The 12,476-nt window shown below is 49.0% G+C and overlaps 1 protein-coding gene across 2 annotated transcripts in view; it reads left to right on the forward strand.

The window, feature by feature from the left end:
* ERC2 (ELKS/RAB6-interacting/CAST family member 2) overlaps positions 1 to 12,476 on the forward strand; it is a 922,431-nt gene that overhangs the window by 721,654 nt on the left and 188,301 nt on the right. For both annotated transcript variants that reach the window (XR_004960151.1, XM_036266685.1), the window contains exon 16: positions 10,739 to 10,873. Coding sequence is in view for 1 of the 2 variants with exons in the window: in XM_036266685.1 (XP_036122578.1) it covers positions 10,739 to 10,873 (135 nt within the window). In the remaining variant the exon portion in view is untranslated. The remainder of the gene's footprint in view (positions 1 to 10,738; positions 10,874 to 12,476) is intronic.

Here is a 12,476-nt window from a genome sequence, read left to right on the forward strand (position 1 = left end):
CGCCTCGACTTCTCATGTGGTGAAAAAAACATTAGTTATATACTTTCATATCTGGTTTTGTGAAGATTCCCATTGAAATACATTTAGATGTTTTGTGCTTAATGCTATTTCACCTGCAGGGTCATAGAAAAATGAGGCTTTTTGGAGTCTACCTTAAACAGGAAACTAAGAAAAATCATTTTTCAATATGCATCAGTTGATGGATTTAATCTGATGTGTTGGGAAGGAAAAATAAAAGTATAATTCAACACACTGGGCATCTCCAGATGAAATGGGAACAATTTCATCCTTTTGACACTTGAATTTCTGTCAGATCCCCAAAGCCAGAAGTTCCGCTTTGCTGCTTCTTTAGGGTAAATTTTCACAGAGAAGGGGCGGTGATAAATGACAGGGCTGTCTTGTTTGTGTGTCGGGGAGGGGCGTGGAGACCTCCTACCCAGACTCTCCTCCACGGGGAACTAAACTGAGCCTAGGTGGGCAAGTTCAGATGAGCCTCTAGGAAGCTAGTCAGGGCCAGAATCCGGGGAGGGGGTGGGGCACAGTAAGCAACCCGGTGAGAAGAGGAGGGCCTGGGAGCGGATGGTCCGTGGATTTGGTATTTGGGCCACTCCACCGCCATGTCTCCCTTGCCATTTGTTTCTCAGCTGATTGCAAAACTACTAATGAGCGTGTTTACATTTTCTCCAGTTGTTTTACCCAAGTGTGAAAGCAGCTGGGGAGAGGGGTTTGTTCTCCGTCCAAGGCCCTCAGTGTGTCTCCTCCTGTCTGCCTTGCTCCCCCAGCTGCCAGGCCCTCCGCCCTGCGCTCCCTGGCAGCCAGGCCCCTCCCGCCACAGGGTCTGCATTGCTCACTCCCCCTAGCTCTCCGCCTTTTGTTGTCCTTTGTTTTGTTTAGGAGGAGGTGAGGCGCAGAGGAGGTCTGGGTGTGTGCCCTTCCACTCCGCTTCAGAACTGGCCCAGGCCCAGATTCCATTTGCTCCCATTTCTGTGCAGAGGTCAGAGCCCCTGGGGGAGAACGTCTCCTTCCTCTGACAGCTCCCAGCCGCATTCATGCTCTCTGGGCTGCTCTGAGGTCCGGTCTCCAGTCTGCCATGCAGCCCACTCCCGGCTGCTTAGCTCTGTCCTGCCCGGGAGGCTGTCTCAAGCTCCAGTCATCCGGGGGACCACCCTCACGTGCCTTGCGTGCCCTCCGACGTACTTTCTGTACATTCTCTGATACTCTTGTTCTGATTCGCTCAGATACATTGCAAAGTGCATCCATGACTATCAACAGTCCCTCTCCCCCTGACCATCACCTTGTGCATCTCCGGGTAGGTGGACACTTCTCTTCTTAGCTCTTTCTGTGTACGACACGCCGTGTCCCTTCCTGAGGGGCTGCTGGGTCACCAGCCCTTTCTATTCTCCTTGGAATAGTCACCACATGGTCAGTTCCCAGTGCGTCGGCCACTTCTGTCAACTCATCCCCAGAGGTCATTGCTTTTCATTCATTAGTTGAGAAGATGATGAAGCCAGTGGTGGTAAATGTACGTTGACTGCATGACTTGAGTGAAGGAAGAACTTGACTCTGTCCGCAGTTTTAGCGTCTGAATTCCAGTGTCTCCAAGGAGCCTTCTCTTTTTCTTTCTTACCTCCTTTCTTTTATTCCCCCCCCCCTTTAACTTAAAACAAATTGGGATTTAATTTTGAAGCTCACTTTCTAAAGAAATCCATGATAAACCACCCTCCGAGTGCATCCTTGGTTGTTAGGTGAGCGGGGTTTTCGCTGAGACCCTCTGTTGACTCTCGGCGTTGAAGCCGTTTAGACTCCACATAAAATACGTGTTGTCTCCCAGGCTCTTCATGCTCTGCATACTGTTACGGTCCTTGAAGAGCTTGTCAGTGACAAGCAAGATAAATGAATGAAGAGGACTTTACAAGTGTTTGAAAGCTAAGTATAGCATGTGCTGCCCACTACTTAGTTAAACAGACCTGCGCTTAACTAACTTTGTGGTGGAAACTTCTAGGGCCTTCCCCTCTCCCAGCCCCGCCGCCTCCAAAGGAGTGCTCAGGGCGTGCTCCTCGGTTGTCGTAGTTGCTAATGTGGGAGCCCAGGTTCCAAATGCCGGGCTGGTGGCAGCCAGACTCACGTGGGCGGTGGAGAAGACTTCGGAGTTCTCATGGAGCTGGGTCCCCGACAGCCTCCCTCGGGGCTTGATCGGGTTTGTAGTGTTGAGTTCCATCCTTCTCACGCAGAACCTTGAAAGCAGAGGGAGCTGCTGTTCTGCTCAGCACCGACTGGGGTCAGTGTCCAGGGAGTCCGTCCCCATTTCCAGGCGGATCTTAACTTTTTTTTTACATGAAGGGATCTGAGCAGAAGGGTCCAGTGGTTACGTAGGAAGCTTTGGAATGATAGTCCCAAACGTGCTAGTAGTGGGCTCCTCAGCGGGTTTCTCCGTCTTTCTGAGCCTCGGTTTCTTTATCTCTGAAGTGGGGATAGGAGCAGCCTCTGAGGGGCTGGTGTTCAGGTCGGATGTGTTCGAGGGGCTCCTGCCCCTGTCATAGCAGCTGTTAAAGGTTCTGAATGTGGCCCCCAGCGCACTCGGGCTGGGCTCGACGGGCTCCGTGGACGGCAGGGCGAAGTGCAGTGCTTGGCGCCCGGCAAGCAGCAGGCATCGCTCATCGTCCTTGAGGTTTGCAGGTCGCTCCCTCTCACGGGCCGGTCTTTCTGCCACCATTCAGGACCCTAATCCTACGCTAGAGCTCTCCCTGGAAATGACTCTCCCCAGTGTGCGTCTCTGGGGCACCGCCGGAGTGACAGTGCGATGCTCCTGGTGAATCACTGTCCGTCGCGCTCTGTGGGGTTCCTCAGGGTTCTAGAGTGGCAGCAGGAAGTTGTTTGCCAGGATCATGTATCTCCCCTAATTTTATCAACAAAGGAAGGAAGGGAGGGAGGGGGGGTGGGAGGGAGGGAGGGAAGGAAGGAAGGAAGGAAGGAAGGAAGGAAGGAAGGAAGGAAGGAAGGAAGGAAGGAAGGCACAACGTGTGAGGTGAGGAATAAGAGCAGTAGGTCAGCTTCTGTCCACGTGGAGTTGGGTCCGTGCTCCAGACGCCCTCCCCTTCCTCTCCCATGTACCCCTGATCCAGGGCCAGGCTCACGGTAGAGTGGTGAACATTGGGCAGGAAAGCATGAGTGCCGGGCTGGGTCCCTTCCCTAGGGAAGGCGGGGGGTCTGCCTCCTGAGGTGATGAGAAATCTCAAGAGCTGAGCCTGGAAAGGTGGGGCAGTCACAGGAATGCTCGTCCTCTGCACAAGTTAGGCGCAGGCTTGGTCACCCTTCAGCGAACGGTCGGCTGGGATTCCCATGAACACAGATCCAGGACGACAATTTGGAACAGGCGGTTGATTTGGGATGTATCCCGAGAGGCCTGGTGGAAACTGGAGAAGTGGGACAGGGAAGGGAAACGGTGAAGCAAGGAACATGATGGGCAGTTTTCTGTCGTAGTCAACAAGGCCTGCGCCCTGCCGAAGACCTGAGACATTCTGGAACACACCATAGTGCCAGGATGCTGGTTATTTATTCATTACCCTCCCTCTCAGACTGCTCTGCGGGCGTGAGCTCGCGGCTCCCTGGTCTGCCCTGTTCCCTGGCCACGCCTGCCGCTCAGGCCAGAGGAGGCCCTCGGGCAGAGAGATGCAGGTCCGGAGCTGGGCAGCCCGCAGCGGCCGGACGGTCTCCACCAGCTGCAGGTGGCTTCCGGGGCAGAGCAGGAGGATGTGGGCAGGCGCTGGGCTCTCTGTCACAATCAGAATAAAATAAGGCCACTTAAAGAGCAGGCACGGAAATAGCTGACCCTGCATGGTGACCTACTAATTTTCTGTCTATAATAAGGACCGAGGGAGGTGCCCTCAGCAACGCTGGAGGCAGTTTCGTCGATGTTCTGTTGGGCTGTGGGACTGGTCTCTGAATGAGTTGGGAGAGGCCAGGCGAGTTTTCGAGACAGGACTGATGGAAAAGCAGTGGATGGCGTGGTATTTGTGAAAACATAAATGTCAAGAGACTAGTGCATTTTCCCAGAAATGTCATAGTTTAGCAAGTGTGAACATATGAGTATATGGCTATGGCGGTCTTAAATTCCTTCCAAAATGACCCAAGTTGATAAGTTCTTTTGAGAAATAAGAAAGTAAATTATCTCTAGTATGTTTTCTGGTCTTTCCACATCCAAAAAAAGCAATGAAGAAAGCAGCACACACACATGTGCTCATACACTCATATACACTCACCCACACATGCTCACACACTTATACACATGCTCCCACTCACACACTTATACACATGCTCCCACTCACACACTTATACACATGCTCACACTCACACACATACTCACACACTTATACACATGCTCACACTCACATACACATATACTCGCACACTTATACACACATGCACACACATTCATACACAGACACTTATACACACATGCTCATGCATTCATACTCACATACTCACACTTATACACACATGCTCACGCATTCATCACACACATACACTTATACACACATGTTCATACACTTATACAAACATGTATACACATACTCACACATTTATACACATGCTCACACACACTCTCACACTTATACACACTTGCTCATACACTTATACACACATGCACACACATACTCATACACTCGCACACTTGTGTACACATGCTAATACACTCACACACACATGCTCACACTCACACACACATACACACACACCCCTCACATCTTGGGTTTTAGTTCCTCATATTGACCTGTTTCCTCTCAAGGCGATTAGAGGGTGAGTTTACCGTGGGCTCTCCCCAGCCGCTTTCCCTTATATCCATATCCACGCCGACTCTGAACTCTTAGTTCAAGGGGCACCTGACCCATGGAGCCTTGTTTGATGCCCCTGCTGTCAGTAGGAGGGATTTCCCCTGCCTCTGGACATGCACGTAGAGCAGTCCCTTCGCTCTTGTCTTCCTTCCCGTATTGTGTTACAGTCCGTCCTCTCGTTCCTCATGCGTTTTTCATCCTGGCTTTGTCCCTTGCATCTAACCTGGGACCTCGTCATTCATGTCACACTAGAGGACTGTGGAGTCAGAAACCTGGGTGTAAGTCCTGTCCTCTGCCTCCCTGGCTGAGCAGTCATGGGCTTGGTTTCTTCATAGGAATGGTTACCTCCAAAGCAAGGCTCGGCGAATGCACACTGGTCAACTCTTAGCCTGGCACAAAGTGTACTTGTCTTTGTGGCTGCAGAAGTTCAGTGAGTGTGGAATGAATTTCTGTGCAGTGTCCACGGTAGGAGGCTTTCCATCAGCCATTCTTACTTACTCCCACAAAGTTCCCCAATGTGGCATATTCCCCTAATAGCTTCTCTGTTCTCCCATGTCATTGTCCTGCAAGAGTGACCCACTCTGTTGCGACCCATCGCCCTGGGCCTGGCGGATGTTCAGGGAATCCTTCCCTTCCTCACTCTCACTTGTTATCTGGGTTCTCTATCTCTTTCTGTTTGTTTTTTTGTTTTTGTTGTTAATCTTCACCTGAGGATATTTTTCCATTGATTTTTAGACAGAGTGGGAGGGAGAAAGGAGGGAGAGGGAGAGAGAGGAAAAGAGAGAGAGAGAGAGACATTGATGTGAAAGAGTCATTGATTGCCTATTGATTGCCTATTGATTGCCTTGGTTGCCTCCCCTGCAGCCCAGGTACCCTAGACCGGGAATCGAACCAGAGACCCTTCGGTCTGTGTGCCAACGCTCTAACCACTGAGCCAGATGGGCCAGGGCTGGTTTCTTCATCTTTTAATCAGAGAAAAGAACTGTTGACCTTGCTCTGATTTTAGCAAAAATAAGATCAGTAGAATAGTTCTGGGCTATTTTGGATTTTCCTGGAAAGAAAGAGGGAGAAAAGAAAACCTGATAGAATAAAGTGTATTTGCTATTTTATGGTATTATCTCCATATCCCATAGCAACAAATCTTATGATTTTTTTTTCTTATTTAAACCATATTCATGAAGGCTTTATTGTTAACCTGAGCCAGATGACTGATCAAAGCATAGTTTGTTATTGCCACCTTGCTAAAATATTTTAAAGGCAGTTTTAATATTACACTTTTATAGCTACATATTGCCATTAAGCTATTGAGTCTATTACTAGTCAATCAAGGATTTTCATTTTGTTTTGAGAGCTTCTTGGATACATTCTTCAGAAATGTCAGGGGAGATGGAATAGATAACACCTTTCCACAGATGGTGTTCATCAGGGATTTTAGTGAATGGGGAAAGTTTCAGTTGTCCGTGGATGACTTTTGGTGCTAACAAAAGTATTCTAAAGGCCCCTGCTCCTCCAAAAGCTGGGGGGTAGTAAGGAAATGAACCCTGTCACACCCAGCACCATTCATTATTAATGAGACGACTAGTAACTGGGCAAGTGATGGGGTCTCACTGGATCCATTGTACTAAAGAATGGGCTATTTCTTAAAGAAGACCGACTGTACTTTCCCCACATACCAAAGCTGTACATTTATCTTGCTCTCCCCACTTCCAAGAGCAACAACCAAAAACAAATATACAACATGGAAAGTTGAACTATCACAAGAAGAGTTAACACGCTCAACTGGCACATCATAGACACGAATTGTATCTTTTTCCTTTCATTTGTTCCCAGGTACCCTATACCCTTTCCACTCATTCCTCCATACGTTTCTACATGTATTCGACACACATTTGCTACTACATATACACCTGGCTCTGTGCTAGGTGGTGAGTACAAGGGCGATTCAGACACTGTTTCCCTCGAGAGATGTGCAGCCCGGTGGTGGAGAAAGCGCATGAGTATTTGCCATGCACCGGGGTAGGGCTGGATGGGAGGGGTGGGGGGCACAGGATTCGGGGGGGCAGTGGGAGAGCACCTGACCCCGTCTGGGGCATGCGAAGGGAGGCGTCGCTGGGAGTGGAGGTGTTGAAGCTAAGACCAGAAGAGCTCATGGGGATGCCTCAGGGAAAGGCAGAGGCTGGAGGGCATGGCAGGCCCCGGGCCAGGGAGAGGGGCGTGAGAGGGGGGCTGAAGAGCGAGCAGCAGTTACCTCCCCGAGCCTGGGAGCTTTGGAGGAGCTGCCCTCTTTTCCTGGGGGCCACGGGGAGCCTCTGGGGAACAGGAAGCCAGGGAGTCACTGGGTCTGATGTCACTCTGGCGACAGACTGTGTTCAGTGGGAGCCAGGAGCACAGGGAGAGCTCTTAGGGTCCGGTGGCCCTAGAGAAATAAGGTGGTGCCTGGAAGGAAAGGGAAGTAGAGAATGAAATCTGATTAGATTCCTCTCAGCGGTCATGACATAGCACAGTGAAACCAATATAACACAGGCAAAAGCGAAAGCGTCAGGTCAGCCATTTGGTAGACACGGAAAAGGAAATAAAAATGGGATTCAGTGAATTGCTAAATGAGCCCAGGAGTTCCCAAGGGCCGTGCAGTGGGAAGGTATCCCTCTCCAGCTCCAGGGAGTCTTATTCATGGCTTCCTAGCCTTGCAGACCATTCTTGGTGTGTTAAGAAACCAGTACAGTTGGGTAGTGATGAGAATACACAGTGTAGATTTAAACAATAAGAATAAGAAGAATAATAGAGATTCATTTTCAATCTGACAAACAAGCAGGATTGGTCAACTTTTCTCATAGAAGGGAAAACTAGCAACCAGCCTGTAAGCAATTGGTCGCAGTTTAGGGGCTGTGTTACAAGCAAGATAAATAAAAGTAGTCTAGAGTATCAGGCCAAACTCTCATTTTTCATCTCGGTTTCACACTCTTCTCTTCCAGCCCAGACTAATCAAAAGAAGCCCCTTCCGCTCACAATTGCTCTGTGTACATTTCCCCCAGATCTGGTATTCACATGAACAACGTGGTTTATTTATATTTCAGCACCAAATTGGAAAGATGACATCATTCATTTACAGTCTTTATCCCATGACATGCCTACTCTCCAACACCTCATTTCAGCAGACACATTTAGGACTGCATATAGCATCTTGTTTAGCTTGTACATTCTTTTATGGGATATAGTTCAAAGGTAGGAAACTTTAGGCTTGTCACTGGTAAGAAAATAATCTCATAAAATCACAGGAGCTTCCCCAAAGGAGAAGAACAGTATGATATTTACAATAGCAGTTATTATTTGTTCATTCGGGCCCCATCGCTCATTCTTGGGCAAGTCCCTTTCTTATTGACTGTAGCGGATCTTACGGCTCCCTTTAGGCCCCTGGAATTCTATTAGAAGACACAATTCCAGATTTATTAGTTCACAGGTTCAAAAGTACAGGCTCCTCACGATCCTGGAGTTGTAGGTGTGAATGCTGAATTTCAGTCTCCTGCACGAGGGCAGGCCAAGTGAGGGAGGTCTCGGTCCTCGGTCGGCAACAGCCCCACGCGCTTCTCACAAGACGTCGTAACTTGTCCGCTGGGTCTGCTGATGCTCCAAGTGGGTGAGTGAAGGATGGAGACGGTGTCAGCTGCCAGAGGTTGCCTGGGATTTTTAATTTAATTGTTAGGCGGATCTTTCCCTCTAATTTTATTGATTTCATCCATATAATGCGTGTTTTTACATCTACTCTGGGGCAGTTCAAATATTGTACACATTTTAAAAACAAAATGAGTGAATCACGAGACATTCTTTGGCAGGTAGAATTGGGATGTGAGGTGTTTCAAACACCGAACAGAATCGAAGCATTTATGGGAAAGCTGTTTCTACCTGTTCAGCTGCTTGCCGTCTTGGCTAGCCGCAGGGCAGAGAGCAAAGCCTGCTGGTGAGGAACGGGAAGACCCAGAGAGCCTCTGTGTTCCACGGCAGGAAAGAGGCTCTGGGGGCTGAAATCTACGCCCTGATTTTCCAGCTGCCAATGGCGATAGTAATAATTTGTCCTGGGAAAGTTTTGAGGATAAGTTAGATTGTGCATGAAAAATACTCCAACAATGCACTGTGTGAGGTCCAGACTTATTATCAGAGTATTACTTATATCACATAATAAAATTCCAACTGGTTGGAGGCTCTGCCAGCCCCTGACTTGCAGCTCCCTGGCAGTGATGAGGGCTCGTTGTCATCTCAAGCTACCAGTGAGATTGTTATGACGATGCCTGAAACGGCCTCAACTCTCGGTGACCTCCTCTGGCTGGAAAGACGTGCAGTTTGCCTCTGGAGTGGCAGGATCCCTCCAAATCACGGCCCCTTCTAGCCTTCCGCCGCTCGTTGCGGCCACGCGCACAGGCTGTCCGCAGTGGCCAGGCCCCGCGGTGGTTCTGGGGAGAGGCAGGTGAAAGAAATAGCCTCGACCTCCTGACAGATGGACAGGTCAATCCATGGTCACAGTGGTGGTGAGTAGGAGGCGCACATTGCCAGGCCTCGGTGCTGGGGTCAGGAATAGGCTGTGAATTAGCCAGACACAGAAGTTGGAGGTGAGGGAAGCTGGCTGGGGGAGGTGTCTCAGGCTAGGGAATCTGGGGATCAGGTAGGAGAAGTGTCTTACAGTAAACAACAACAATAGTAGTAATAACAGCACTTGATCTTTATTGCAAGTCCACCCTATGCCAGGTTTATCATAGGGAGGGAGGCACTGTTACTCCCATTTTAGGCGGAAATTCAAGCTTAGAAACAGTTAATTCAAATAACCAGCTAAGAGTGGAGCAGAACTTGAATCCAGACAGTCTTAACTCTAAATCCACCTCTGTAGGCTTTCTGGGCTGGATTTCCCTTTATTGATTTTAGAGAGAGAGGAAGGGAAAGGGAGAGAGAGATAGAAACATCGATGAAAAAACACCTACTGGCTGCGTCCTGCATGCCCCCCACTGGGAATTGGGCCCACAACCTGGGCATGTGCCCTGACCGGGAATCGAACCGGCGACCTCTTGGTGAATGGGTCGACACTCAACCACTGAGCCACACTGGCCAGCTGGACTGGATATTTTTATTTGCCTTTTCCACGGTCTTTAGAAGTTTTTCTAGAATCTGTGACCCCGTTAGGTCAGTTCATTGCTGGTATGTTATTGGCCTGCATAATAAAACAATACAATAAAACAATACAATAAAACAATTCTATGGCCCAGAAGGTTTAACTAAGACACCTGGTTGCCTCCTGTGACAGAGTGGGGAATAAATTAGAGTGGTCAGCTCTTCTCCATCGACTGTGCTGTTTTAGCTCAATTTCCCTCAAAAAACTCTATTGAGTGCTCCTCCGCTACAAGCCATCATGGGACAAAGCATCTCCATTAGTGGTTTGCATCTGGCTGCTCCCCAGTGGATTTCTCTGCCTCATCTTGCAAGACCTGTGTTTGTCTGTGGCTCTGTCTCCACCCAGTCCGTTCCATCTGTTCACCCAGGGTTTCTTCCTTCTCCTGCTTGCTCTGGAGCCTAGGATGTGATCGTGGGCGGTCTGTGACGGCAAGCTCACTCTGGGTCTCTGTGATGGCTCCATAACGAAAAGCAAAGCCCCTTCAGAGGCGTCCGTTCTTCCCCCTTTCAATCGTGTGGGAGAAGTATGCTTACACCTACACATGCAGACCCAAGGCCGCGGCCGCTTCGAGGGTGTGGCGAAGCCCTTTCGCCCAAGCGGGCACATTCCTTTCCAAACTCCCGTTTGACTAAAAGGCAAACTTCTGGATCGGGAACAAAGGGAGCCCTCTAGGCGCTTTCACGATGCCCTGAGTGTCTTTGGCTGGTCTTCTAGCTCCTGATGGAAACTTCCCTGGCTTTTGTTCGCACAGACCCAGAACAGGATGAAGCTGATGGCGGACAACTACGATGAGGACCACCACCACTACCACCACCACCACCACCACCACCGCCACCGGTCTCCCGGGAGGTCGCAGCATTCCAATCACAGGCCCTCTCCCGACCAGGTCAGCTCCATTGCCGCTCACCTCCAGGACCCCTTTTCCCCTTGGGGTATTTTAAGATAAAATAAATAATCCTCAAGAAATAATAAACAGCATAAAGTGATACGTTCTTTGAACTGAAACTAATAGCTTTGGTATTTATTTCCATCACTCAAGGAATCTAAATGTTTTCCTTTCTCCTTCCTCTTTAAGGTTTTGTCTGTTCTTGTTTATGTTATGCATTTTCTTTCTTCCCCTTCTTTCTTCTTTCTTAGATGCGTTGTCTACTGCTGGCTCGGTATCTAATGGTGGGTTACTTTGGAATGCCTTTTGCAGAGTTGTAAGAGAAAGCATTTTGTCTCCATGAGTTTGGCAATCAGAGGCCTTGAGTGTGCTGACTACTTTCCTAGAAAATTCCAGAGTGATGCAAATTAACGATGGGGTAAAACAACAGGAAGGAAATCAGTTTTGCTTGCGTTTCATCCAGTGAAGTCAAGGGGCCTGGTCTCTGTGATTGGACCCCACCTTCTCCCTTGACCAAGTGAAGCAAATGAAAAGATGGATTGATGAAAACAAAATCTCCTGTGATTTTTAACTGTTTTGCATCCACCCATCAAATGCAAAAACTATTTACAGCAGTTAGTATTAAAACTCTTGAAGGTGACTTTCACGGATGTTGTTACTTTTAGTTGCAAACCAGCAGGATGATACAGTCGATGTTGGCAGTATTTTCGCCTTGATTTTACGGTGACCTTTCTTTAGGATCCTCGTGTAACTCAGTGCACTTCGAGAGGAATGGAGACATGGGTAATGGAACAGAACCGTCTGCATAGTGTGGATGCCTTTTTTATGTGTTTCTGAATATGTGAGGGGGGGCTTGTTGGAATGACCTGTGTGAAGAGGGTTTTAAGTGTTTGTTGGAGGAAGGGGTGCTCAATATGTTCCCAAAGCTTTTTTTTCAGATGGCTCTGTCTCCTTCTCACTTCATATCACTAGCATCCCAAAGGAGAAGATTCCCAGTCTCCAAGACATTTTACCAGGAGCACAACTCCAGGGGGAGCATTTGTATAGTACACAACATGAAAAGGGCTCCCTGGAGCTTGCCGTGAGGTAGCTCCAACCAGGAGGTCCGCTGCCCCACCCCCAGCTTGGCCTCACCCTTGTCCTGGGAAACACTTGCCCTCAGACACCTCAATGCTGCGGAAGTTGATCACACACGGGACATGTTAGTTTCTAAGGCCAAGTACAGAAAGGCACCAGTTCATGTCATTTGCTAAAAATGGTTCTCAGTTTGGAGATCAGCAGAGTGCAGAGGGAGATTATTTTTGTGTCATGATCCTGTATGACTGTGGTTTTAGTTTGATTTGTTTTTATTTATTCAATTCTCATCCCTCCTGACCACCGTGCCCCCTCTCCCCCGCCCCTGCCCCAGTATAACTGGCATCCTGCTAACCAGATCTTTTCGTTCCCATTCTTGGTCCCTATCCTTTGCTGCTTAACCTTCTCCCATGAGGGGTGAGTGTGAGGTTTCATTGGTGCCAGGAAGCCACCCTGGGCTTCCCCTGAGAGAGGCAGGGACAGAAAGCACCGGAGAGGCAGAAAGAAGGGTCCCGAGCCAAACTGGGGG

Source organism: Molossus molossus, unplaced genomic scaffold (genome assembly GCF_014108415.1).
Source record: "Molossus molossus isolate mMolMol1 unplaced genomic scaffold, mMolMol1.p scaffold_m16_p_18, whole genome shotgun sequence".
Lineage (NCBI taxonomy): Eukaryota > Metazoa > Chordata > Mammalia > Chiroptera > Molossidae > Molossus > Molossus molossus.